Source organism: Silurus aristotelis (assembly GCF_946808225.1).
Source record: "Silurus aristotelis genome assembly, chromosome: 20".
Classification (NCBI taxonomy): Eukaryota; Metazoa; Chordata; class Actinopteri; order Siluriformes; family Siluridae; genus Silurus; species Silurus aristotelis.
The window spans coordinates 943,540-970,642 of record NC_139593.1 but is presented as its reverse complement, the minus strand read 5'-3'; the positions used below and the strand labels follow the sequence as shown (position 1 = coordinate 970,642).

At 40.9% G+C, this 27,103-nt stretch overlaps 1 protein-coding gene across 1 annotated transcript in view; it reads right to left on the bottom strand.

Annotated features, from left to right (window-relative positions):
- Positions 1 to 25,556, bottom strand: part of LOC310715613 (uncharacterized protein) — a gene marked incomplete at its 5' end in the record, with an annotated part of 29,443 nt that extends 3,887 nt beyond the window's left edge. The window contains 45 exons of the mRNA XM_083522123.1: positions 1,696 to 1,758; positions 1,873 to 1,944; positions 2,177 to 2,239; positions 2,376 to 2,447; positions 2,561 to 2,623; positions 4,235 to 4,297; positions 4,380 to 4,451; positions 4,625 to 4,687; positions 6,104 to 6,166; positions 6,249 to 6,320; positions 6,449 to 6,511; positions 7,158 to 7,220; positions 7,316 to 7,378; positions 7,919 to 7,981; positions 8,066 to 8,128; positions 8,231 to 8,320; positions 8,598 to 8,687; positions 8,789 to 8,878; positions 9,381 to 9,452; positions 9,557 to 9,646; positions 9,863 to 9,931; positions 10,069 to 10,149; positions 10,247 to 10,333; positions 15,297 to 15,374; positions 15,458 to 15,517; positions 15,677 to 15,736; positions 15,932 to 15,973; positions 17,141 to 17,230; positions 18,142 to 18,231; positions 18,336 to 18,425; positions 18,565 to 18,642; positions 19,034 to 19,123; positions 21,891 to 21,953; positions 22,178 to 22,261; positions 22,392 to 22,472; positions 22,593 to 22,676; positions 22,970 to 23,014; positions 23,280 to 23,342; positions 23,470 to 23,517; positions 23,666 to 23,752; positions 23,903 to 23,986; positions 24,963 to 25,031; positions 25,111 to 25,200; positions 25,342 to 25,410; positions 25,526 to 25,556. Of these exons, the coding sequence (XP_083378249.1) occupies positions 1,696 to 1,758; positions 1,873 to 1,944; positions 2,177 to 2,239; positions 2,376 to 2,447; positions 2,561 to 2,623; positions 4,235 to 4,297; positions 4,380 to 4,451; positions 4,625 to 4,687; positions 6,104 to 6,166; positions 6,249 to 6,320; positions 6,449 to 6,511; positions 7,158 to 7,220; positions 7,316 to 7,378; positions 7,919 to 7,981; positions 8,066 to 8,128; positions 8,231 to 8,320; positions 8,598 to 8,687; positions 8,789 to 8,878; positions 9,381 to 9,452; positions 9,557 to 9,646; positions 9,863 to 9,931; positions 10,069 to 10,149; positions 10,247 to 10,333; positions 15,297 to 15,374; positions 15,458 to 15,517; positions 15,677 to 15,736; positions 15,932 to 15,973; positions 17,141 to 17,230; positions 18,142 to 18,231; positions 18,336 to 18,425; positions 18,565 to 18,642; positions 19,034 to 19,123; positions 21,891 to 21,953; positions 22,178 to 22,261; positions 22,392 to 22,472; positions 22,593 to 22,676; positions 22,970 to 23,014; positions 23,280 to 23,342; positions 23,470 to 23,517; positions 23,666 to 23,752; positions 23,903 to 23,986; positions 24,963 to 25,031; positions 25,111 to 25,200; positions 25,342 to 25,410; positions 25,526 to 25,556 (3,226 nt within the window). The remainder of the gene's footprint in view (positions 1 to 1,695; positions 1,759 to 1,872; positions 1,945 to 2,176; positions 2,240 to 2,375; positions 2,448 to 2,560; positions 2,624 to 4,234; positions 4,298 to 4,379; positions 4,452 to 4,624; positions 4,688 to 6,103; positions 6,167 to 6,248; positions 6,321 to 6,448; positions 6,512 to 7,157; positions 7,221 to 7,315; positions 7,379 to 7,918; positions 7,982 to 8,065; positions 8,129 to 8,230; positions 8,321 to 8,597; positions 8,688 to 8,788; positions 8,879 to 9,380; positions 9,453 to 9,556; positions 9,647 to 9,862; positions 9,932 to 10,068; positions 10,150 to 10,246; positions 10,334 to 15,296; positions 15,375 to 15,457; positions 15,518 to 15,676; positions 15,737 to 15,931; positions 15,974 to 17,140; positions 17,231 to 18,141; positions 18,232 to 18,335; positions 18,426 to 18,564; positions 18,643 to 19,033; positions 19,124 to 21,890; positions 21,954 to 22,177; positions 22,262 to 22,391; positions 22,473 to 22,592; positions 22,677 to 22,969; positions 23,015 to 23,279; positions 23,343 to 23,469; positions 23,518 to 23,665; positions 23,753 to 23,902; positions 23,987 to 24,962; positions 25,032 to 25,110; positions 25,201 to 25,341; positions 25,411 to 25,525) is intronic.
- Positions 25,557 to 27,103: the final 1,547 nt, after the last annotated feature.

Sequence of the window (27,103 nt, the reverse complement as noted above, 5' to 3'; positions counted from 1 at the left end):
CAGTAGAATAGAGTTCAGTAAAATAGGGGACAGTAGAATAGAGGGCAGTAGAATAGAGTTCAGTAGAATAGAGTACAGTAGAATAGAGTACAGTAGAATAGAGTACAGTAGAATAGAGTACAGTAGAATGGAGTTCAGTAGAATAGAGGACAGTAGAATAGAGTACAGTAGAATAGAGTTCAGTAGAATAGAGTTCAGTAGAATAGAGTTCAGTAGAATAAAGAACAGTAGAGTTTAGTAGAATAGAATTCAGTCTTCCTAACATTTTTGAGATGTGTTGCAGCCATCAGACTCAAAATGAATTTTTCGGTAGAATAGAGGACAGTAGAATAGAGTACAGTAGAATGGAGGACAGTAAAAAAGAGTATAGAGCACAGTAGAATAGAGTTCAGTAGAATAGAGGACAGTAGAATAGAGTTCAGTAGAATAGAGTTTAGTAGAAGAGAGTTCAGTAGAATAGAGTTCAGTAGAATAGAGTTCAGTATAGTTAAGTAGAATAGAGGACAGTAGAATAGAGGACAGTAGAATAGAGGACAGTAGAATAGAGTACAGTAGAATAGAGTTCAGTATAGTTCAGTAGAATAGAGTACAGTAGAATAGAGTTCAGTATAGTTCAGTAGAATAGAGTACAGTAGAATAGAGTACAGTAGAATAGATTACAGTAGAATAGAGTTCAGTAGAATAGAGGACAGTAGAAGGGAGTTCAGTATAGTTCAGTAGAATAGAGTACAGTAGACGAGAGTACAGTAGAATAGAGTTCAGTAAAATAGGGGACAGTAGAATAGAGGGCAGTAGAATAGAGTTCAGTAGAATAGAGGACAGTAGAATAGAGTTCAGTAGAAGAGAGTACAGTAGAATAGAGTACAGTAGAATGGAGTACAGTAGAATAGAGGACAGTAGAATAGAGTTCAGTAAAATAGAGTACAGTAAAATAGAGTACAGTAGAATGGAGTTCAGTAGAATAGGGACAGTAGAATAGGGACAGTAGAATAGAGTTCAGTATAGTTCAGTAGAATAGGGGACAGTAGAATAGAGGACAGTAGAATAGAGTTCAGTAGAATAGAGTTCAGTAGAATAAAGAACAGTAGAGTTTAGTAGAATAGAATTCAGTCTTCCTAACATTTTTGAGATGTGTTGCAGCCATCAGACTCAAAATGAATTTTTTTTCTTAAAATTCTACATTTCCTCAGTTTCAACATTTGAAATATTGTGAATAAAATATGGATTTATTCAATTTGAAATAATTTAATTGTTTTTATTCAGATTTTGCACATGCGTGCAAATTAAAGTGTCCCAACTTTTATAGAATTGAGGCTGTAAAATGTATAATGAAAATAAAGCGTTAGTTATTTTGATCCTTTCAGACAGTTTCTCTCTGAACATCCATAACAGCTTGAATTCCTCAATGCTGGAAGTGTTCATGGTAGAAGGTGATGATCCACGGCTAGGTGTGAGACCTTCCACCATTATAATGCTCTCAGCTTCACCCGTTCTTCACCACCACATCTTCACTTACATCCTGGAACACCTCCACCTGGATCATCTCCTACATCTTATTTGACTAATTACGATTGTGTTCAGATGAACTGAACACAGGTCTAATAAACAGGGTTCTAAATTAATATAGATTATAAATAATTGTAGATAAATCCAGCAGTAGATCAAGAAAGCAGAGAAGAGAAGGAGATATCTCACCTTTGTTATTTTTCTTCAGGGTTGAAATTTCCTTATCCTTTTGCTTCAGCTGCTCTTCAGTTTCTGTTTGAGGAGAAAATGAGATACAATACGGATTTAAAGCAGCTTCTAGTGATTTGACTCTCAGGAACTCAGGAACCCTGGGAGAATGAAATGAAGGAAATTAAAGTATCTCACTCTCCAGGGCCTTGACTCTGGTGTTCAGTCTCCTCACGTCTCCTCTCAGACGCTCGCTCTCCTCAATCACATCTACAGAGATCAAGGAGGAATATAATTCTAATTCTGTATTCTTTTACTTTCATTTTTCTTGAGATTGCAGGAGATATTAGTGAGAGAAATCAGTGAAAGCCACAAAAGCCTGATGATGATCAAGATGGACCTTGAATGGGAATGATGCTAAGATCTACTGCTCCCTAATGTTTTTACTGAGAATAAAGTGATGGATAGTGATGGAGTCTGGATGGAGAAGTACATCTCTCACCTGCATTCTTCTTCTTTTGATCTGAAAGTTCCTTCTCCTTCAGCTTCAGCTGCTCCTCCAGTTCTGTTCAGAAGATTATCATGTGAAACTCACAAACATGTCCGTGTGTAATGAAAGTCTTCATCAGCTCCATCAAATCTTTCAGAACATTATGGATTATGGTTAAATGGAGAGAAATGGAGAACTGAAAGTGTCTCACTGTCTGCTTTATTGACTCGCTCGTTCAGTCCTGTCACGAGATCACGCAGACGCTCATTCTCACCGATCACAACTTCAGAGGAGACGGAAAAGAAAAGGTTGATGGAGTACTCAGAACCGAGGAGAAACAAAAGATGGCTCCACTTCTCATCATGTTCTCATCCAGTATACAAACACTGCTCTCACCTGTGTTCTTCTTCTTCAGGTCTGAAACTTCTTTCTCCTTCTGCTCCAGCTGCTTTTCAAATTCTATTTGGAAGAAAATCAAACACGTTATAGATACAGTGATGGATCTCAGTCTACATCTACACTACACAATCCAGATCACTACACAATCCAGATCACTACACAATCCAAATCACTACACAATCCAGATCACTACACAATCCAGATCACTACACAATCCAAATCACTACACAATCCAGATCACTACACAATCCAGATCACTACACAATCCAAATCACTACACAATCCAAATCACTACACAATCCAGATCACTACACAATCCAGATCACTACACAATCCAAATCACTACACAATCCAGATCACTACACAATCCAAATCACTACACAATCCAGATCACTACACAATCCAAATCACTACACAATCCAGATCACTACACAATCCAGATCACTACACAATCCAGATCACTACACAATCCAAATCACTACACAATCCAGATCACTACACAATCCAGATCACTACACAATCCAAATCACTACACAATCCAGATCACTACACAATCCAGATCACTACACAATCCAGATCACTACACAATCCAAATCACTACACAATCCAGATCACTACACAATCCAGATCACTACACAATCCAGATCACTACACAATCCAGATCACTACACAATCCAAATCACTACACAATCCAGATCACTACACAATCCAAATCACTACACAATCCAGATCACTACACAATCCAGATCATTACACAATCCAAATCACTACACAATCCAGATCACTGCACAATCCAGATCATGTGAAAACTGTGTTTTTCGTCTAAAAATGCTCTGCGTCCACATGTTCCTTTTCAATCATTTTTTAAAAGTTGCTCATCCACACCCAAACGTCTGAAAAGGCTCACGTATTTGCCGTTTTCATGTTTATCCACTTTGGAGAGTTTTCGTGGCCTGGAAATAGCGCCACAGTGTGGCTGGAAGGCCAAACGGAAGCGTATTTGTGTGGCTTCAGACACATTGAGGCAGGTCAGTGAAGTCACTGCAGGTCAGTGCTGTAATGTTGTGGATCAAGATTCTGAAATTAAGAAGGATTAAAGCTACATCAAGCCAAATCAGTGCCACCTGCAGGTGGAGGAGGAGTATAGATTTAATGGCAGGTCTTCATGGTGAAAACTTTGAGTGAGAAAGGAGTAAAAAGTCAAACAGCAGAAAGAGAAAGAGGAACACAGCAGGTGAGATTAGAGAAGATACTTTCACTAATGATGGTCGGTATAGAAGTTGTGTCGCGATGTCGTGATGCATCGTTTTGAAGATATTTGCTTTATATCTACTTAATCTCCATGATCAAACCTCATCCACCTTTCTGATGCCCTCAGACAGATGAACAACACAATGTTTAGACGGATGATAACCTTATGAAGATGGGCTGATGATTCCTTCATTTGGATGAACCAAAAACCGATGATACACACCACTGAGACATGTTCATAATTCTGTGGAAGATCCCAGTCATCCCTCAAAACTTAGTACTGGCTCTTCATTTCAGACTGTAGATCCTCTGTCAGAAACCAGTGATCCTGCTCCCTGATGTTCTCCTCCAATAAACACTGTATTGTACTGAGAATGAAGGAGAGTGATGGAGTCTGGTTAAAAGAGAAACATCTCTCACCTGCATTATTGTTCTTCTGGTCTGAAAGTTCCTTCTCCTTCTGCCTCAGCTGCTCCTCAAGTTCTATTTGGAAGAAAATCATGTGATGGTCAATAAACATCTCAAGTATGTCATGAGATGTCAGGAGGAAGTTCAAGTGTCTCACTCTTTGTTGCCTGGACTTGCGCTGTCAGTCTCTTCACTTCTTCTTGCAGACGCTGGTTCTCCTCAGTCGCACCTACAGAGAAAACAGGAAATAAAGAGTTGATGGAGTAAAGAATTAAAAAGAAATAAATGTCGTTTAAAAAACAATGTTTTCAAATGTTTGTCGATACATAAAAGATCTTCTCGCACAGTTCTAGATCTTTGTGGTGGAGACTGATGGAGTCTGGGTGAAGAAACATCTCTCACCTTCTTTATTGTTCTTCAGGTCTGAAATGTCCTTCTCCTTCTGTTTCAGCTGTGCTTCAAGTTCTGTTTGGGAGAAAATCATATGATGATCCAGTACATGACTCCTTCTGATGGATCTCTGGTACCTTCTGATGGATCTCTGGCACTTTATGGGTCAAAGATAACTTGAGAAGGATTAACGCTACTTTGCAATGCAAATCAGTGCCACCTAGTGGTGTAACAGTAAACAAAAGTCACGCTTCGGTACATTTAGAGGGAAGATTTAAAATTGCTTGTCCTTTTTATTAATGCAGTTTATTATTATATTTATTTAATAAAATGCCTTTTTTGGTTAAATAATATCTACATTTATATTTTATAAATAAATAAATAAATATAATACATTCAATACACTTTTTTATATATTGATTAAACTGAGTAATTAATTAAATTGGCACAAATGAAATTGATGCAATACAATGAAATAAATGGAACATTTAATTAACTAAATAGTTTACATTTGTTAGACCCCATTTGGGTAATAAAGGTGTGTGTGTGTGTGTGTGTGTGTGTGTGTGTGTGTGTGTGTGTGTGTGTGTGTGTGTGTGTGTGTGTGTGTGTGTGTGTGTGTGTGTGTGTGTGTTTTACATTTAATATGTAATTTTCTAAAGATATGTTTTATTGAACTGTTCTATTTATTTCAGCAGATTTTAACAAAACTCTTTATTCCTCCTGTCCTTCATTCATTCATTTCCTCGATATGTGGAATGGCAGGATTTTCTCCTGTTAAGAGAAATTCTTGAAGCTGGACATAAAACACTAAAAAATCCATAGCGCTAGCCGCTTCCAGGTTAGCAGCTAACGCTAGCGCTATGGATTCTTTAGCGTTTACATGCATGTGCAAAACAAATGTTATTTCCAGTTGGGAGTGTCGCCACAGTGACACTGCGCTAACTCCAGTTCTTTATACCCCTGGAAGTGTTGTGTATGTTTTCAAGTTTAATAATAACAATAATAATAATAATAACAACAACAACAATAACAATAATAATAATAATAATAATAATAATAATAATAATAATAAATGCGCTGAAAGTGCGAGGCAGAGAGTAAACAAACTTGCGGTCCGCTACTTAATACGTTCCTGAGGGAACTCGGATTCTAAATGTGTTCCGCACGTAAAAAGGACTGCATTCGGCTCACAAGTGCACTGAACCGAAAGATTTCAGTAGAAATATGTGTCCTGTTACACCCCTAGTGCCACCTCGAGGTAGCACAATGATACCTTCAGACAACATCTTAAGATAGACAGATGATCCCATAAGATCGATTGATGGGCCATTAATGTTGGATACCTTTGGAGACTGATTCAGTGGTATCTAACTATGGACTGGTGATAGCTGAGGATGGAGGAATAACACCTCAAGAAGAACTGAACATGGTGTAGAAAAACGGATTCCTCCGAATGGATGTAGCAGACTGATGAGAAACATCTCTCACCTGCGTTATTGTTCTTCTGGTCCGAAAGTTCCTTCTCCTTCTGCCTCAGCTGCTCCTCAAGTTCTATTTGGAAGAAAATCATGTGATGGTCAATAAACATCTCAAGTATGTCATGAGATGTCAGGAGGAAGTTCAAGTGTCTCACTCTTTGTTGCCTGGATTTGTGCTGTCAGTCTCTTCACTTCTTCTTGCAGATGCTGGTTCTCCTCAGTCGCACCTACAGAGAAAACAGGAAATAAAGAGTTGATGAAGTAAAGAATTAAACAGAAATAAAGACTTGATATTGAGAAAACAAGATCTTTGTGGTGGAGAGTGATGGAGTCTGGGTGAAGAAACATCTCTCACCTTCTTTATTATTCTTCAGGTCTAAAATTTCCTTCTCCTTCTGTTTCAGCTGTGCTTCAAGTTCTGTTTGGGAGAAAATCATATGATGATCCAGTACATGAGTCCTTCTGATGGATCTCTGGTACCTTCTGATGGGTCTCTGGTACCTTCCGATGGATCTCTGACACTTTATGGATCAAAGAGAACTTGAGAAGGGTTAAAGCTACCTTGAGGTGGCACTGACTTGCCTAAAGGTAGCTTTAATTCTTTTCATGATCTCTTTGATGAAACAATGACACCTTCAACATCTCAAGATAGACAGATGATACCATAAGGTTGACTGATGGTCCATCAACGTTGGTTACCTTTGGAGACTGAATAACACTGATAATAGAGAAAAAACTGATAATTCCTTAGAATGGATGTTTCGGACTGATGATTCCAGCCAATCACAAGAAAGAATCAGACGTCTCAAGATAATTAAACACAGTTACTCTTAGGGTGAGAGGTTAAGAAAACATCTGCAAGACCAAGAAAACCCTCAGACAGAGCTCTTCAGAGCTCACAGAACTCAAATGGAGAAAGAATGGAGATAGATCTTCTACATGCTGTGTACGCACTTCGAAAGTAAAAAAAATCTGCATAAAATATCAGCACGCACTTCCTGTTTCCTGTCCAGTTCTTTATTCACCCATTAAAGTAAAACTGGACAGAAGAACATGTCTCTCACCTGCGTTATTGTTCTTTAGAGTGGAAAGATCCTTCTGCTGTTTCTTCAGCTGATCTTTAAGCTCTGTTTGGAGGAACATCACCACATGACTGGTTTCCAGACTTTTCAATTCAGTATAGTAATAAAAACCTGAGTGATTATGGAGACACGTCTCTCACCTGCATTATTGTTCTTCAGGTCTGAAAGCTCCTTCTGCTTTTTCTTCAGCTGCTCTTCAAGCTCTGTTTGGTAAAAAAAAACATGTAGAAGTCCCACACACACATACACACACACACACACACACACACACACACACACACACACACACACACACCCCCCATAGTGGTTAGTCTGAAAACGTTTTGTGTTAAACCCAGGAATAGGTTAATAATCCTGAGATGGCACCATCAGGTGGACTGAAGATACCTCCAGGTAGATAAGTAAGTCCTCAGGAGACACTGATTGCATGCTTATGTACCATAAATTATATGAGCCTAAGTAAGTGCACCCCATGAACATCCCACTCTTGTGTGGTTTCGTCTCTGAAAGCTGAAGCTTTACCGTTTCCTGTTCCATCATGACCACACTCCTGTACACAGCAGCTGATTACATCCACTTCATAATCCTGTTCATCAGTCCACCCATGCTGCTGTGTGCTCCTCACGTGCTCCTCACACACTCCTCACACACTCCTCACACACTCCTCACACACTCCTCACACACTCCTCACAATGTCACTCCCTGTATCAGTCATAGAGTCTGGGTGAAGAAACATCTCTCACCTGTGTTATCGTTGTTCAACTCTGAAACTTCCTTCTGGCTCTGCTTCAGCTGCTCCACAAGTTCTGTTCATGGGAGAAAATCATCAGATTCACTTTTGAAATAAATACAAACCAAAGCGTGGTGTGAATAAAGTGCAGATCCCTCACCTGAGTTAGTGTTCTTCAGCTCAGAAACTTCCTTCTCCTTCTTCTTCAGCTGCTTTTCCAAATCTGTTAAGGAGAACATCATCACATCACTGAATTACAGACCTTCACCTCCATGTAGAGAAGAAATCCTGATTAAAAATACGAGGAGAGAAACAGATCACGTACCAGAGATTCGCTTCTGAGCCTCACGACGCTCAACTCCTTTATCTTCATCTCCTTTATTCAACTGTTCAGTCAGATTACTCAACTGTTCAACTGCAGACAAACATGGATAGATAGATAGATAGATAGATAGATAGATAGATAGATAGATAGATAGATAGATAGATAGATAGATAGATAGACAGACAGACAGACAGACAGACAGACAGACAGACAGACAGACAGACAGACAGACAGACAGACAGACAGACAGACAGATAGATAGATAGATAGATAGATAGAAAGGATTATTAACATTATTACTGTTCTAAAGGATTATTATTATTGTACTGATCATTAGAAAAGATTATTGCGGTATTTGTGCTGGTACTCAGACTGGCGTTCTCCTCGTCGAGGTTCTTCAGCTCAGCTCTGCTCTCCTCCAGTTTGCGCTTCTTCTCGTCCAGCTGCCGCTGCAGTTCTGTTTCAAACACAACACATCAATATAGGAAGATTTAGATGATGTGGGCAGAGCCTCGAGATCAACCTGAGAGCAAATGCTCCTCTGGTTGGTTTCCTCACCTCTGATCTGTGCAGCGTTCTCCCTCTTCACCTGCTCCAGCGCTCGTTCTTTCACCTTTAGCTCCTTCTGCAGGTCAGATATCTCCTTTTCTGAAGATCACACACAGAAGCTGGATGAACGGAAGTGTTGTGTGGATGGAGGAATGATATCTCACCTCTGTGACACTAATACATCATCAGTTTATGTTCCACCACCACACTCCTCCTCGTTCCTGCTCCACCCTGAAGAACCCCATATCATTTCTTTTTCCTGCTTCATCTTAGTTCTTTCTCCATCCTGAAAAACCCTTCTCTTTCCTCTTCTACCAAGTTTCTCCTGTGTCTTTAACTTACACATTCACCTCCATCTCCGCTAAAGAACCTTTCGTTTTCCTGCCTTTCTTCTTCCTGCTTTTTCCTAGTTCCTCTCTTATCTTAAAGAACCTCCTCATCACTTGTTCAAGCTGTCCTTCATATCCTTCATTGTTAAAACCCATTTCCTTCCTGCAGCTTTTTCTCCCTCTTCCTCACTCAATCCTGTAGAACCATCAATTTCTTTTCCATCCTGAAGTGGTTCCTACCTCCTGCTTCACATCTCTGCTTCTCTACTTACTGGTCTCCTCACAGCCGCTTCTCTTCAGGTATGTGATCTCTTTATTCTTCTCTTTGATCTCCTTCTCCATATCTTCAAGAACATATAGTTCAGATTAGATGAAGTAAATAGATTCAGACCAGATCTCAGATTAGACTTCACATTATATGCTGGAGAGAACTGGAGATGGAGCTGACCTGCAACCTTCTCATCCTTCTCTTCTTTAAGTTCTGCAAGAGCTTTATTCAGCTGGTTCACTTCCTCCTTTAGAAAGACCACCTGGATGGCTGGAGAGAGAGAGAGAGAGAGAGAGAGAGAGAGAGAGAGAGAGAGAGAGAGAGAGAGAGAGAGAGATTTAAACAGTCATCACTCAGTCACATTGAAAGCTTAATAACAATAATATTACAAAGATAAAGAAGATGAAGAAGAAGAATGGAAAGAGGAGGAAGACTAAGTAGAAAAAGAGGGAGAAGAAGAACCAGATAAAGAACTCTGTCCCTCACCAAGCTTGGATTTTTCGTTCCCGGTGCTGGAGAGCTGAGTCAGCATCTCATCCACTTCGTTCTCCAGGTCTGCTCACACACACACACACACACACACACACACACACACACACACACACACACACACACACACACACACACTCGTTTAACTGTAGATCTGAATGATGTAGGGATTGTGGTTTGAATGAAAGAGCTGTTAAACTCACTCTTGATCTTAGTGAGATATTCCTTGATATGATCCTCCTGCTTCCTGTTCGTCTTCCTCAGACCCTCCAGTAATTTCAGAACTGCAAACAAACGAGAGGAACGATTAAATTCCTCACACAAGTCACAAGAACCTGGATTTCTCTCAAGTGTGTGGACTGACCACGACCTTTTGCTTACATTTAAGAGATTCTCCTTTCGCTTTCTTGATCTTCTGTTTGGCCTCCTCGAGTTCCTCTTTCTTCTCCTGCAGTTTCTTATTCAGTTCTGAAACAAAAACACACCATGAACTCTTACATTGTTAACATCAGGTGCTTCAGGTTCTCCTCCCTGCTCGTGGTGGAACACCATCCAAATCACATTAGATCCTGTATAAAGATCATCTCGTGTTTATCTTCAGGTGCCTGTGGGTTTAAACTGCTCCAGCATTCTCCTCTTTCTCTTCTATTAGGTTTCCTGATTATAAAAGTTCCTTGTCATGGTTCCTCCTGGCTCCACAAGTATCTAGAACCTCAGCCTTCCTGATTCTTATGAGCATCAGGTAGATCTTTTCTAGATTCTTAGTTCAATAATCAAAGTTTTGCCATCTTTGGATCACTGGTTATTGACCTGAGTTGCTGATTCGAAGCTTCCTCCTTCTTCTTCTGGGATTTGGATAACCAGGTCTGTCTTGTCCTCTGGTACCTAGATTAGTCCATTTCCTGATTTATCTTCTTTACAGGTTCCTCTTCTCTTTGGAGTGAATATCTGTATTCCCTACTTTCCTGCTTCTCTACATGCTGGATACAAGCTTCATCTTAGCTTCTCAGGTTCCACATCATAGTCCTCTAGTTCCTTGGTTCCTTTGTTTCAGATGTATAGTATCCTGAATCTCTGACATTTGGTTCTCTAGTTGTTCCTTAAAGCTTCCTGGTTCTCCTGCCAGTGACACGTCCTGCATTTTTTTCCCTGATTCGGAGCTGAACATGAAAAGTTCCTGGTTCTGTTCTGAGGTTTGTTGTGTGTTAAACCTGATCTTCTGTTCCCTCAGAGTGTTCAGGTACTGGTTACTAGATTTCATGTTCCCTGATTTTCATGAAAACCCTGTAATGTGTGTTAAGTTCAAGTTTATTTCTGGAAATTTTCACAAAGCAGCTTTACAGAATGTAACAGTGAAGGTGAATGGTGTGTGTTTATCCCTGATGAGCAGCATGGTGACTGTGGTGAAGGAAAAACTACCTTAGCTGTTATGAGGAAGAAACCTTGAGAGGAACCAGATTTAAAAGCAGAACCTCATCCTCATTTGGGTGACATCAAGAGTGTGATTATAGTCTTTAAACATTACAGAACACTGGAGAGTGAGAACTAACATGAGCACTGGAGTGTGTGATTATGACTGATGATCTTTCTACAGTCTTATACATTCAGATGGTGTTGGATCAAGCTACTGAGCAGCTTGATCCAACACCGGTTCCTCCATGTCAGAGCCTTCAAATGTTCAATGATGGAAAAACAGCAGATGTAGAATATTTTAAGTAGCGATTAAAAGGTTGTTGATCCTCAAAGTCCAATGTCAGAAATCTTCAAGAAGTGAAATCCAAATGGTGAGATACGTCTTTAATCTGCACTTAAACTGGGAGAGTGTATCTGAGCCCCGAACACTGTCAGGAAGACTATTCCAGAGTTTAGGAGCTAAATGTGAGAATGTTCTACCACCTTTAGAAGGTTAAAAATAAAATTAAAAATTGCACTTTCAGAGATGCATAGAAAACTCGCTCTGGTCACCGTGTACAGACCCCCAGGACCCTACGCTGATTTTCTTCATGAGTTTGCTTGTTTTCTCTCAGACCTCCTGATCAGCTTTGATAAAGTGCTGCTTGTAGGAGATTTTAATATTCATGTAGATGATGAAAACGATGCCCTAGGATTATCATTTGTCGATTTACTAAACTCTTTTGGAGTTAAACAAAACGTCACCAGACCAACCCACCGTTTTAACCACACACTAGACTTAATAATATCCCACGGAGCAGACGTCACTGATATAGATATTTTACCCCAGAGTGATGACATCACAGACCATTATCTCCTACTGTACACACTACCGGTAGAGCAGATTAACCGTGTTTCACCACGTTATCGACTTGGTAGGACTATTATTCCAACCACTAAGGACAGATTCATAAATAACCTGCCTGATTTATCTCAGTTTCACATTAAACCCATAAATGCTGATCATCTTGATGAGATGGCGAACAACATAGACCTTATCCTCACTAGCACTTTAGACACTGTTGCCCCCATCCGGTTAAAAAAGGTTCGAGAACAAGCACCTGCACCTTGGTATAATAGTCATACGCATGCCCTAAAGAGAACAACACGTAATCTGGAGAGAAAATGGAGGAAAACTAAATTGGAGGTATTTAGAATTGCGTATAAAGACAGTATGCTTAGCTACAGACAGGCGCTAAAAGCTGCTAGAGCTAAACACCTGAGCAAACTCATAGAAAATAACAAAAACAATCCCAGGTTCCTTTTCAGTACAGTCGCCAAATTAACAACAAATCAGGGATCTGAAAAATGTGTTCCATCACAGTTTAGTAGTGAAGACTTTAGGAATTTCTTCACTGAAAAAATAGATAACATTAGAAAAACAATTGTGGCAGTTCAACCTCTGACAGCATCTCCCGACACAATCGTACTTACAACCCCACAACTACACTGTTTTACATGTATAGGACAGGAAGAGCTGTATGATGCTATTATGAAAGCTAAATCAACAACATGTCAGTTAGATCCAATTCCCACTAAACTACTGAAGGAAGTGTTATATACAGCTGGTGAGCCTCTTTTAAATATTATTAACTCCTCACTATCGTTAGGTCACGTCCATAAATCCCTCAAGTTAGCAGTTATTAAGCCCCTCATTAAAAAACCTAATCTGGATCCAAACACGCTATCGAATTACAGACCAATTTCAAATCTCCCATTTATGTCTAAGATTTTAGAAAAGATTGTCGCTGCCCAGCTATGTAACCACTTGCAGGAGAACAATATCTTTGAAGAGTTTCAGTCAGGTTTTAGGCCCCATCATAGCACAGAAACTGCTCTAGTTAAAATCACTAACGACCTGTTTTTAGCTTCAGACCAAGGCTACATCTCCCTATTAGTTTTACTAGATCTTAGTGCTGCGTTCGACACTATAGATCATGATCTTCTCCTCGATCGCTTACAGAATTACATCGGTATTCAGGGACAGGCATTAAGCTGGTTTAAATCCTACCTGTCCAATCGTTACCATTTCGTAGATTTAAATGGAGAGCTATCCAGGATAATGCTAGTAAATTATGGCGTGCCACAAGGGTCAGTTCTGGGACCCCTGCTTTTTACAATATACATGCTTCCATTAGGAAATATTATTAGAAGGCATGGAATTAGCTTCCATTGTTATGCTGATGATACCCAGCTATATATTTCATCCAAACCAGGCGATACAGCTCAATTAGCTCGCATAACTGAGTGTGTTGAAGAAATAAGAGATTGGATGACCCATAACTTTCTGCTATTAAATCCTGATAAAACTGAGATTTTGCTCATCGGCCCAAAAAATAGTACACAGAAGCTCCAGCATCTCAGCCTGCATTTAGACGGTTGTTCTGTAACTACTAGTTCAACGGTAAAAGACCTGGGAGTTATTTTAGACAGCAACTTATCTTTTAAAAATCACATCAATCAAGTTACAAAAACAGCCTTCTTTCACCTTAGAAATATTTCTAAGCTAAGAAATATGTTATCTATATCTGATGCAGAGAAGCTCGTCCATGCGTTTATGACCTCTAGAATAGACTACTGTAATGCATTACTAGGTGGATGTCCTGCATCATTAATAAACAAGCTTCAGTTAGTTCAGAATGCAGCAGCAAGAGTTCTTACTAGGTCAAGAAAATACGATCATATAACCCCAATCTTATCGTCCCTACATTGGCTTCCTATTAAGTTTCGAATAGACTACAAACTACTGCTACTCACTTATAAAGCACTAAATGGTTTGGCTCCCATGTATCTATCCAGTCTCTTAACACGCTACAATCCGTCACGCTCCCTGAGATCTCAAAACTCTGGGCTTCTAGTAGTTCCTAGAATAGCAAAGTCCACTAAAGGTGGTAGAGCATTTTCACATTTAGCTCCTAAACTCTGGAATAGTCTTCCTGACAGTATTCGGGGTTCAGATACACTCTCCCAGTTTAAGTGTAGATTAAAAACATATCTTTTTAGCAAAGCCTACACATAACACACATCACACACATCACATCACAACCTTGTGCTCCAGAACATCTGATCACATGCACATTATCAACTTGTGCTGTTAATATCATGAACAGCAGCTACGCTAATTCCTCTCCACTGCTTCTCTTTCTCTCCCCATCCCGAGGCATCCTGAGGTTTGGCCAGCTCCAGTCACGTCCCACCTCGTGAAGATTATGGACCTATGGATGATCATGGAGAAGTAGATGCCGAGTGTTTAAAGGCCCTGGCATGGAGAAGCTGATGCTGGATCTATGATGATCACAAATTGTTCTGTATTGTTGAAAGATTTATGACCAAACTTTTGATGTCACCCATATGAGGATGGGTTCCCCTTTGAGTCTGGTTCCTCTCAAGGTTTCTTCCTCATATCATCTAAGGGAGTTTTTCCTTGCCACTGTCGCCACGGCTGCTCATCAGGGACAAACGCACACCATTCACCTTCACTGTTGTTTTCTGTAAAGCTGCTTTGAGACAATGTCTGTTGTGAAAAGCGCTATACAAATAAACTTGACTTGACTTGACTTTAGTGGACTTTGCTATTCTAGAAACTACTAGAAGTCCAGAGTTTTGAGATCTCAGGGAGCGTGAGGGATTGTAGCAGGTTAAAAGACTGAAGAGATACATGGAGATAAACCATTTAGTGTTTTATAAGTGAGTAGCAGGAGTTTGTAGTGGATTTGAATCTTAACAGGAAGCCAGTGTAGGGATGAGAAGATTGGGGTTATATGGTGATATTTTCTCGACCTTGTGAGACTCTGACTGCTGCATTCTGAACTAACTGAAGCTTGTTTATTAATGATGCAGGACATCCACCTAGTAATGCATTACAGTAGTCCAGTCTGGAGGTCATGAACATGTGGAATGTTATGAAGTGAAACAGAAAGAAAACAGACGTTAAAAAAAGCAAATGCAAAAAAAAGCAAATGTGTGACGTCACACACACCATCAACGTTTCCTCCTGAAGAGCTGATTTTATCTTCTAGGTTCTTTATGTCCTGGTTTAGAGACTGGATTGTGAACACTGAGAAATAAAGAAAGAGGAATGTGGAATGAAGAAAATGTGATTTTAAAATAAACTGTAGTGTTGATTGAGAGTTCACTCGCCTTGATTAATGAGTGTATCATTCAGCTTCAGTACTGTTTTATCAAAATCAGCCTTCAGTTCTGTAACACACACACACACACACACACACACACACACACACACACACACACACACACACACACACACAATGTTTAAATAAAGTAACTCGAATAGAACCTGCAGAAGTGTGTGTGTGTGTGTGTGTGTGTGTGTGTGTGTGTGTGTGTGTGTTGTCTCACGGTTGTAAGACTTCTTGAGGTCAGAACACTCTGTCGCCCCCTTCAGTGCCTCCTGCAGTCCTGCAAACATCACGTTTCACCTGTGATCACTGAACCATCATCATGATAAATAGACTGAGCGCTAGTTAGCGGTTAGCATATTATACGGTGCGGAACAGTTCTGTCCCCTGATCATGTGATCACACAGAACAGAACTAAGGGATCTGATTTGGAACACAGCCGCTCAGTTGAAGGAAAGTGATGGATTGATCTTACTTTTAGCTTCTGCCTCTTCCTTCTGCAGCTTTGTTTCCAGATCTGCAAGAAAAATAATCTTAATCAAATCTAAAATCATTTACTTTATAGATCACATGCTCTGGGTTTTAACCTCACACAGGATTTAATGATCAATACAAACATCTACATTCATCAGATTTATTACAAATTACTCAGAGAAGGAGCTCAGATACATCAGAGAGAAATGAATATAAGAGGTGGAGAAGAAACATTTAGAGATGGATGGATGGATGGATGGATGGATGGATGGATGGATGGATGGATGATCATCCTGATCCTGATGAATGGATGAATGAATTGATGGATGGATGGACGATCATGCAGTTAGTTGGACAGATGAATGGATGGATGGATGGATGGATGGATGGATGGACTATCATGTAGTTAGTTGGACGATCATGTAGTTAGGTGGATGGATGGATGGATGGATGGATGGACTATCATGTAGTTAGTTGGACAGATGGATGGATGGATGGATGGATGGATGGATGGATGGATGGATGGATGGATGGATGGATTGATGGATGGATGGATGGACGATAATGTAGTTAGGTGGATGGATGGATGGATGGATGGATGGATGGATGGATGTCAGGTAGTGTGATGGATGGATGGATGGATGGATGGATGGATGTCAGGTAGTGTGATGGATGGATGGATGGATGGATGGATGGATGGATGGATGGATGGATGGATGGATGGATGGACGATCATGTAGTTAGGTGGATGGATGGATGGATGGATGGATGGATGGATGGATGGATGGATGGATGGATGATCATACTGATCCTGATGGATAGATAGATGGATGGATGGATGGATGGATGGATGGATGGATGGATGGATGGATGGATGGATGGATGGGTGATCATGTAGTTATTTAGACAGATGGATGGATATACAGACAGAGGGAGGGATGGATGGATGGAGGGATGGATGGATGGAGGGATGGATGGATGGAGGGATGGATGGATGGATGGATGGATGGGTGATCATGTAGTTATTTAGACAGATGGATGGATATACAGACAGAGGGAGGGATGGATGGATGGAGGGATGGATGGATGGAGGGATGGATGGATGGATGGATGGATGATCGGGTAGTGAGGGGGACAGAAGTATGTATGTATGTATGTATGTATGGATGGATGGATGGATGGATAGATAGATGGAAGGTATTAAATCCACCTGTTATCTTTTTAGCAGCCTCCTGGTTCTTCCTGTTGGCTTCCTCTTTAGTTTGTTTCAGATTCTCAATGAGCTCTGTGATCTTCAACACTTTAACAACAAATAGATTCAATTCAACAATACATTAAATATTAATCATGGATTAGAAGAATTCCATCATCATCACATCAGTAATCCATCTTCTCCTGGCTTTAAATCTGCTCTAGATACAGTTAATGTGCAGTTGTATTAGATCTTCTCGCTGCATTCCTCATCAGGATGGAGTAAAGATCAGGTGATAACAGTGTTAGCATATTGTGGTCATCAGTGTTGGGCAGTAACGTGTTACTGTAACGCAGTTACTTTTGACAGTAACGCATTACTGTAACGCGTTAGTTTTTAAATAAAGTAACTCCGTTAGCGTATGGTTCGTTACACGGTACTTTTATAAATGAATGAATTTCGGCTGAAGTGTAGACTACAGTCTGACCTGTTTACAGCAGAGACACATTGTAGGATTGGTGGATGAACCACTGTAAACAGGAAGAAGATGCGCTGTGGGCATGTCTCTGTTTATTCAGGTCTGTGCGGCAGTAATGGCGAGTCGAGGCGAGAGCAAGACGAGTTTCTCAAAGTGGAAATATGATCATTATTTCACTTTAGTTGAGCATAAAGACAAAAAATATTTTTGGTAAAATTTAAGTTGTGTCTTTCTGGTTCGAAGCTCGTATCTACTGCGATAGCAGCTGCTCTGACTTTAATAAAATAGTGTTTAAAATTACTTTGTGTTTAAGTCAGTTTTGTGTTTGTATAAACCATAACGCATAAAAGGGCATTAATGGGAACATTAAAGAAGGTTCTTTAAAAAATTAACTAAAAAGTTACTTTTAACAGTAACGCATTACTTTTTGGTGTAAATATTCAAAAAAGTAACAGAGTTACATTTTGAATGAAGTAACGAGTAACTGTAACTAGTTACTATTTGTTAGTAACCAGCACAACACTGGTGGACATTCTCTCACCTTTCTCTGCTAACTCTGCGTTTTTGTCCTTCAGAGTGTTGTTCATGTTCTCCAGCTCCTGCTTCTTCTTGTTCAGCTGCTTCTCCAGTTCTGTTCAGTTTCACACATTTACACAAGTTGACTTTGTACAAGTACATTTCCTGAGCTCACCTTCACATTTTATGGAAAATAAACAACAATGAAAGAAGACCTGCCTCTGATCTTTGCTGCAGAAGTGTTCTCCAGGTCTTTCACTTGTTTTTTCAGGTTCTTCACTTCCTCTCTCAAAGCACTGATATCTCTGTCTGAAAGATTGCAATTAATTAATGGACCTAAGTTCATTTGATGTTGAGTGGAGGAACAGATGCTGAAGGTGTTTACTGCAGCTGCAAGTGGAGGTTTGGTGAACATTCCCACATGTTGTTACTGAAGAAGGTCACTTACTCAGTTTGGTGACTTCTCCCGACTCTGTTTCCTTCTTCTTCAGCTCCTCCTCCTTCTTCCTTACTTCCTCCTGCAGGTCTGTTCCAAATTTATCATCATCATCATCACCATCACCACCATTACCGTCACCATCACATTATCACCACCACCACCACCATCATTACCATCATCGCCATCATCACCACCACCATCATCACCATCAACACCACCACCATCATCAGTAAAATCATGACCACCATCACCATCATCACCAGTATCATAAATAACATCTTCATCATCACCATCATCATCATTACCAAAATCATAATCATCACCAGCAACATTTTCATCACCACCACCATCACCATCACCAGCATCATCATCATCATCAGCATCATCATGCATTATAATATATACATAAAATTTTCACACACACACACACACGCACACACGCACACACGCACACACACACAAACACACACACACACACCTGCTATCTGTTTGTCCGTCTTCTGTTTGATGTCTGATATTAGTTTATTTAATTGAGACTCATCTGTCAGTAAGACCAGGTTCTTCAGCACTGAGGAAGATGAGTAGGTGATGAAGATCAGAACAGAAAAATGAGACACTGTAACATCTGTTACCATTTCACCAATCAGCTTATTCTATTAATCAGAGTGGAGTTTATGGGTGGAGTTTATGTCAGGGTTGTGGGTGGAGTTAAAATAAGGGTTGTGGGTGGGGTTAATGTCATTGTTGTGGGTGGGGGTAATGTCAGGATTGTGGGTGGGGTTAAGATCAGTATTGTGGGCTGGGATAAGAGTCAGGATTGTGGGCAGGACTATGGTCAGGATCGTAGGTGGGGGTTAGGATTAGAGTTGTAGGTAGGGGTTAGTGTCAGAGTTGTGGGTAGGGGTTAGGATCAGAGTTGTAGGTAGGGGTTATGATCGGAGTTGTAGGTAGGGGTTATGATCGGAGTTGTAGGTAGGGGTTAAGGTCAGAGTTGTAGGTAGGGGTAAGGGTCAGAGTTGTAGGTAGGGGTTAGTGTCAGAGTTGTGGGTAGGGGGTTATGATCAGAGTTGTAGGTAGGGGTTAGGATCACAGTTGTAGGTAGGGGTTAGGGTCAGAGTTGTGGGTAGGGGTTAGGATCAGAGTTGTAGGTAGGGGTTAGGATCAGAGTTGTGGGTAGGGGTTAGGATCAGAGTTGTAGGTAGGGGTTAGGATCAGAGTTGTAGGTAGGGGTTAGGGTCAGAGTTGTGGGTAGGGGTTAGGGTCAGAGTTGTGGGTAGGGGTTAGGTTTAGAGTTGTAGGTAGGGGTTAGGTTTAGAGTTGTAGGTAGGGGTTAGGGTCAGAGTTGTGGGTAGGGGTTAGGATCAGAGTTGTAGGTAGGGGTTAGGGTCAGAGTTGTGGGTAGGGGTTAGGGTCAGAGTTGTGGGTAGGGGTTAGGTTCAGAGTTGTAGGTAGGGGTTAGGTTTAGAGTTGTGGGTAGGGGTTAGGGTCAGAGTTGTGGGTAGGGGTTAGGTTCAGAGTTGTAGGTAGGGGTTAGGGTCAGAGTTGTGGGTAGGGGTTAGGGTCAGAGTTGTGGGTAGGGGTTAGGGTCAGAGTTGTGGGTAGGGGTTAGGATCAGAGTTGTAGGTAGGGGTTAGGGTCAGAGTTGTGGGTAGGGGTTAGGGTCAGAGTTGTGGGTAGGGGTTAGGTTCAGAGTTGTAGGTAGGGGTTAGGTTTAGAGTTGTGGGTAGGGGTTAGGGTCAGAGTTGTGGGTAGGGGTTAGGTTCAGAGTTGTAGGTAGGGGTTAGGGTCAGAGTTGTGGGTAGGGGTTAGGGTCAGAGTTGTGGGTAGGGGTTAGGTTCAGAGTTGTAGGTAGGGGTTAGGTTTAGAGTTGTGGGTAGGGGTTAGGGTCAGAGTTGTAGGTAGGGGTTAGGATCAGAGTTGTAGGTAGGGGTTAGGGTCAGAGTTGTGGGTAGGGGTTAGGGTCAGAGTTGTGGGTAGGGGTTAGGGTCAGAGTTGTAGGTAGGGGTTAGGGTCAGAGTTGTGGGTAGGGGTTAGGGTCAGAGTTGTAGGTAGGGGTTAGGGTCAGAGTTGTGGGTAGGGGTTAGGGTCAGAGTTGTGGGTAGGGGTTAGGGTCAGAGTTGTGGGTAGGGGTTAGGGTCAGAGTTGTGGGTAGGGGTTAGGTACAGAGTTGTGGGTAGGGGTTAGGGTCAGAGTTATGGGTAGGGGTTAGGGACAGAGTTGTGGGTAGGGGTTAGGGTCAGAGTTGTGGGTAGGGGTTAGGGTCAGAGTTGTGGGTAGGGGTTAGGGTCAGAGTTGTGGGTAGGGGTTAGGTACAGAGTTGTGGGTAGGGGTTAGGGTCAGAGTTGTGGGTAGGGGTTAGGGACAGAGTTGTGGGTAGGGGTTAGGGACAGAGTTGTGGGTAGGGGTTAGGGTCAGAGTTGTGGGTAGGGGTTAGGGACAGAGTTGTGGGTAGGGGTTAGGGTCAGAGTTGTGGGTAGGGGTTAGGGACAGAGTTGTGGGTAGGGGTTAGGGACAGAGTTGTGGGTAGGGGTTAGGGTCAGAGTTGTGGGTAGGGGTTAGGGTCAGAGTTGTGGGTAGGGGTTAGGTACAGAGTTGTGGGTAGGGGTTAGGGTCAGAGTTGTGGGTAGGGGTTAGGGACAGAGTTGTAGGTAGGGGTTAGGGACAGAGTTGTGGGTAGGGGTTAGGGTCAGAGTTGTGGGTAGGGGTTAGGGTCAGAGTTGTGGGTAGGGGTTAGGGTCAGAGTTGTGGGTAGGGGTTAGGGACAGAGTTGTGGGTAGGGTTAGGGTCAGAGTTGTGGGTGGTTTTTATTTGTATTAATATGAATGAAATTTGAGCACATCATCACTCACATACAAAATGTACAACTTACATCTTACAGCTTACAGCCGGGGTTTATTAAAGTTAATACATCTTTATTCTGAGGTAAACACTAATTATAATGCTGTTTCAGTGCTAAGTGTCAGTGCTAAGTGTCAATGATAAGTGTTAATGATAAGTGTTCATGCTAAGTCATAATGATGCGATTACAGTTTTTCTCAGGTGATTTGCAGCATTTCTTAGATTAGAAATGTAATTCTTAAAACTACTTGTTCGACCTCCACATCATGGAGTCACATGTGCACATCATAAAAGCATTTTCTTGTTGCTTTGCTCAAATTGCAAATGCTTTTGTACATCATTTAATGGATTGTGTACAAGTGTCTGCGCTTTTTTACAGTATCAGCTGTTTATGTTCATGTGGATCAAAATATATTCTACTGGTTTCACCTGAATAGTTTTAACCCCAGAAAGTGTTAATGCTAAGTGTTAATGCTAAATGTTAATGCTAAAGGTACCGATTTTGGCCACGTTGGAGTCGTCCAGTTCAGAGATCAGTCTCAGCACTTCATCTTTCATCTCTTTAAAAAAAACACAGGATTAAACACATCTGATGTTGTTATTATCCTTTACAGACTTCATAAGTAAATGATTGAATTGCTAGCTAGTTAGCATGCTAGTCCAGCTGTTGACACAGTAGAACACTAGAGAACTGAAATCAGGGGAAGTGAAGTTTATCATTCAGGATGAAATGCGATGTCGGAGGTTCTGTTCGAGAGTGTGTACGATGTCACAGAGACCTGACCTTTTATTTTGTGCGAGCTGTCTGTACCCAGCATCTCCACCTGGAGCTTCTTCATCTCCTCTAACTTGGAGATTATGGTCAGAACTGAGCAGAACAGAGTGAGAGATCATTATTACACCTTTTATTTAATTATCTGCACCTCTTTATTTTTACTACTAATCCCTCAGGAAGTTCCTCTTGATTGTTTAAGAACATCACAGCTGGACTTGCTCACTTTTGTCCATGTCTGGATCCTTGTTGTCTCGTTTCTTCAAGTCGAGTTCTCTCTTCTTCTCTTTCAGTTCATTCTCCAGTTCTGTAACACACACACACTTCAATCAAATCATTGTTCATCAGATAAACTACCAGGTAAACTGCCAGGTGTGTGAGTGTGTGTGTGTGTGTGTGTGTGTGTTTGCATGCACTAAGAACACACCGGTTCTCTTGGACTCAGACGTCTCGGATCGGATTTTGTCCTCAAGTTCGCTAATCTTCTGCTTCAGTGACAAAACATCCACAACTGTGGAGAAAAGATCAGTAGAAAATTTGATTAGGGATTAGAGATTTAGGATTAGGGGTTAGGGATTGACCTTGGGGATTAGGAGTTTGGGGTTGAATTTGGAATCAGAGTTTAGGGTTTAGGGATTATGTATTGTGGTCGAGGATTTAGGATGAGAGGTTAGGAATTATTATTTATGATTTGGGATAAGGGGTTAAGAGCTAGAGATTAAAGGTGGACAAAGTTAAGGATTAAAAATGTGGGATTAGTGTTTAGGGATTAAGTTCAGCAGTAGTAATATCAGGTCCACTCACTGTTCATAAGGTTTGAATTAGTATCTTCCAATCCACCTAATATTTCTGTAAAAAAGATTTAATTTTTTATTTTTAATCAGACAAACAAAACAGAAAGAAAAGAAAGAAAGAAAGAAAGAAAGAAAGAAAGAAAGAAAGAAAGAAAGAAAGAAAGAAAGAAAGAAAGAAAGAAAGAAATTAATGATAAGAATGAAAACTGTATGAGTTTCTCAAGAAAATGTAATAACCTGATTGAAAATGAAAATATTACACACACACACACACATATATATATATATATATGTGGAATAATAGAAATAATAAATCTTACTATCATAATCCTTCTGAATGTCGTTACATTCCTCCTGTGCGTTAGAAATCTGCTCTTTCAAATCTACAACACACACACACACACACACACACACACACACAGAGATGAGTGTGTGTGTGTGTGTGTGTGTGTGTGTGTGTGTGTGTGTGTGTGTGTGTGTGTGTGTGTGTGTGTGTGTATGTTTTCTTACACATATTCTGGCCTTCCAGTTCTGACACCTTCAGCTCTAGCTTATCATCTACACACACACACACACACAACAATATATTATTATAATACTGTATCAGTAGGATTATAAATATACAATGTCTGCGATATTACTGTGTGTGTGTGTGTGTGTGTGTGTGTGTGTGTGTGTGTGTGTGTGTGTGTGTGTGTGTACACACTATTGGTTGTTTCGCACTCAAGGTCCTTCAGGTTTTCACTCTGCTCCGTCATATCACTTTTCAGCTTCTGGAGTTGTTTTTGTTTCTCTAAACGGAGAATTATGGAAAATTGACACACTTCATTACTTGTTTTGTGTTTTGATGTGATGTGTTGTTTTTTTGTTGTGTTGTTTTATGTTGTGTTGTGTTGTGTTGTGTTAGCTAAAGATCAGTGTGAATTTCTGTTCCGTTTCTGACCTGCGATCTTTTTCGGATCCGTCTCCACTAAGAGCTCCAACTCCAGCTTCTGAGCTTTTACATACTCCTGCAGGAGGTTTAACACTACAGAGAAACCACAATCACACTTTACTTACCATCTACTCAGGATTAGGACAAGACCGGGATTAGATATATACTGTAAGTGATCTGTTAAAATATGAAGGTCTTGCATGTTCAAAGACTTTATACAGATTGTGATTGTTAATAAATAAATAAAAGTCTGAAGTGTTTCAACACAAGTGTGTGTAGTGCAAGTAGTCCAAGCATTCACTGGTGGTGTTTCTAGGTGTTCTTGATTAGGACAGACTCTGGATCAGGATGAGTCTGGGATTAGAATACACTCAGAATTAAAACATGACTGGGTTTAGGACAGGATTAGGATGAGTTTGGGATTAGTTCATATTTAGGATTAGAACATGCTCAGGACTGCAAAACACTCAGGATTAGAACACACTCAGGATTAGTTCATCTTTGGGATTAAACACACTCAGGATTAGAACAAGTTTGGGATTAGACACACTCAGGATTAGTTAATGTTTGGGACTAGAATACACTCATTATTAGAACATGTTTGGGATTAGAACACACTCAGGATTAGAACATGTTTGGGATTAGACACACTCAGGATTGGTTCATGTTTGAGATTAGAACACACTCAGGATTAGAACATGTTTGGGATTAGAACATGTTTGGGATTAGACACACTCAGGATTAAAACACACTCAGGATTAGAACATGTTTGGGATTAGAACATGTTTGGGATTAGACACACTCAGGATTAGACACACTCAGGATTAGAACACACTCAGGATTGGTTCATGTTTGGGATTAGAACACACTCAGGATTAGAACATGTTTGGGATTAGAACAAGTTTGGGATTAGAACACACTCAGGATTAGAACATGTTTGGGATTAGACACACTCAGGATTGGTTCATGTTTGGGATTAGAACACACTCAGGATTAGAACATGTTTGGGATTAAAACACACTCAGGATTAGAACATGTTTGGGATTAGTCACACATACAGTGTTCATACCAGCTTCAGCAGGTCCTGAGGTCTTCTCGCCGAGCTGCAGTAACATGCTGTCCAGCTGCTTCTGCAGAGCTGCACATGCACAGTAAGAGACTCTACAATAACACAAAGCTAATGAAAAGAACGAATGCTAGTGTGATGTGATGTTCACCTGCCACCTGCAGCGAGGACGCCTGAGAGGCGTTTATACACGACAGCTTAATCACCCTCTGCTGCTCCTTCAGGGCAAACAGGTCATTCTCTGCAGAACAGAGGAACATCAGGAAACCCCACAGTGTTCATTAGAGTCTGATCCATCAGCATTCCAACCAAAACCCAATGACATTCTGTGACTTTCAACCTTCCCCACGTTCTTATACGATAATGTTTGGTGATTACTGACCCAGGTCAAAGCTGTAATCCGTTTTCTCAGACAGTTTCTTGTTGCAAATGTTCAGCTGCTCATCAATACCTGCAGGAGAACACCACAAGGTTCTGATCCAAACACCACATGGGAGTATTACGAGAGTCTTAGAGGAGTAATGAGAAGGTACTGATGGTGCTGACGGACAGAATGACGTACTCACCCTCACAAATCCCCTTAAGAAGGTTCTGCATGATGAAAGAAGATCAGTCATGTGTTATAAAATGTGACAGATTTTACGGATTTCAATTAAGTGTGTGTTGATTTACGACATTTTACCTCATCATTACCATCATCAGCCTCTTCTCCAAGTACTGCAACAAACAAAACAATCATTATTAAACACCTTGTGGTTCTCCAGCCACTGGATATCCAACATCTAAGCTGGGTTTTGTTCCTTATAAAGTGAAGCTCTGGGGATTAGTCATATTTTTTAACAGAAAAAAGCGAGGGCTGAAAAAACATCCTCATAAAACTCTCAGTGTTTGGTAATGAAGGAAGCAAATGTAAAGAAAAACTGAGAACCTGGAAGCTCCAGGAGATACCACATGTGCAGCACTACAGTTTTGTGCTCTGGCTCAGCTCGCATCACTACACACAGCGTTCTCAATTCACTCTCAATCTGATTTAGATCTCACCTAGACTTGGACCTGGACCTGGACCTGGACCACCTCAGTCTCAGACCTGCTAAGAAACTCCAAACCAGAACCTCCACCTTTCACTTTCAGAAGCATTTTTAACAAAATCCTCATTCTAGAATTCAACCAGATCATTTTCACATCACAAAAATAATATATACACCAAATTTAGCCAAAGGTTTTGGGACACCCAACTTTTTCACACAAATGTGGTTCTTCTCCAAATTACACAAAGCTGGAGGCACAGTATTAGATGTCTTTGGAAGCAATAGCATGACATGTTCCCTTCACTTGAACTAGGAGACCCAAACCGTTTCCAGCATGACAATGACCCTGTGCAAAAAGACAGTTCCATGAAGATCTGCTTTCCATAGGTTGGATTTGGTGGGATCTTACCCGAGCGAGAGAGTGTAGTGAGAGTGTGTGAGAGATCTTACCTGAGCGAGAGAGTCTAATGAGAGTGTAGTGAGTGTGTGTGAGAGTGTGTGAGAGTGTAAAAGTGTGTGTGAGATCTTACCCAAGCGAGAGAGTGTAGTGAGAGTGTGAGAGTGTAGTGAGAGTGTAAGTGTGTGAGTGTGTGAGAGTGTAGTAAGAGTGTAAGTGTGTGAAAGTGTGTGAGAGTGTAGTGAGTGTGTAAGAGTGTAGTGAGAGTGTGTAAGAGTGTAGTGAGAGTGTGTGAGAGTGTAGTGAGAGTGTAGTGGTCAGTGTTGGGCAGTAACGCGTTACTTTTGACAGTAACTAATACTGTAACGCGTTACTTTTAAAAATAACTCTTTAATAAAGTAACTCTGTTACCGTATGGTTCGTTACCCGTTACTTTTATAAATGAATGAATTTGGGCTGAAGTGTAGACTACAGCCTAACTTGCTTACAGCAGAGTCGCACTGTAGGATTGGTGGATGAACCACGGTAAACAGGAAGAAGACGCTCTGTAGGATTGGTGGATGAACCACGGTAAACAGGAAGAAGACGCATTGTAGGATTGGTGGACGAACCACTGTAAACAGGAAGAAGACACGCTGTAGGATTGGTGGATGAACCACTGTAAACAGGAAGAAGACACGCTGTAGGATTGGTGGATGAACCACGGTAAACAGGAAGAA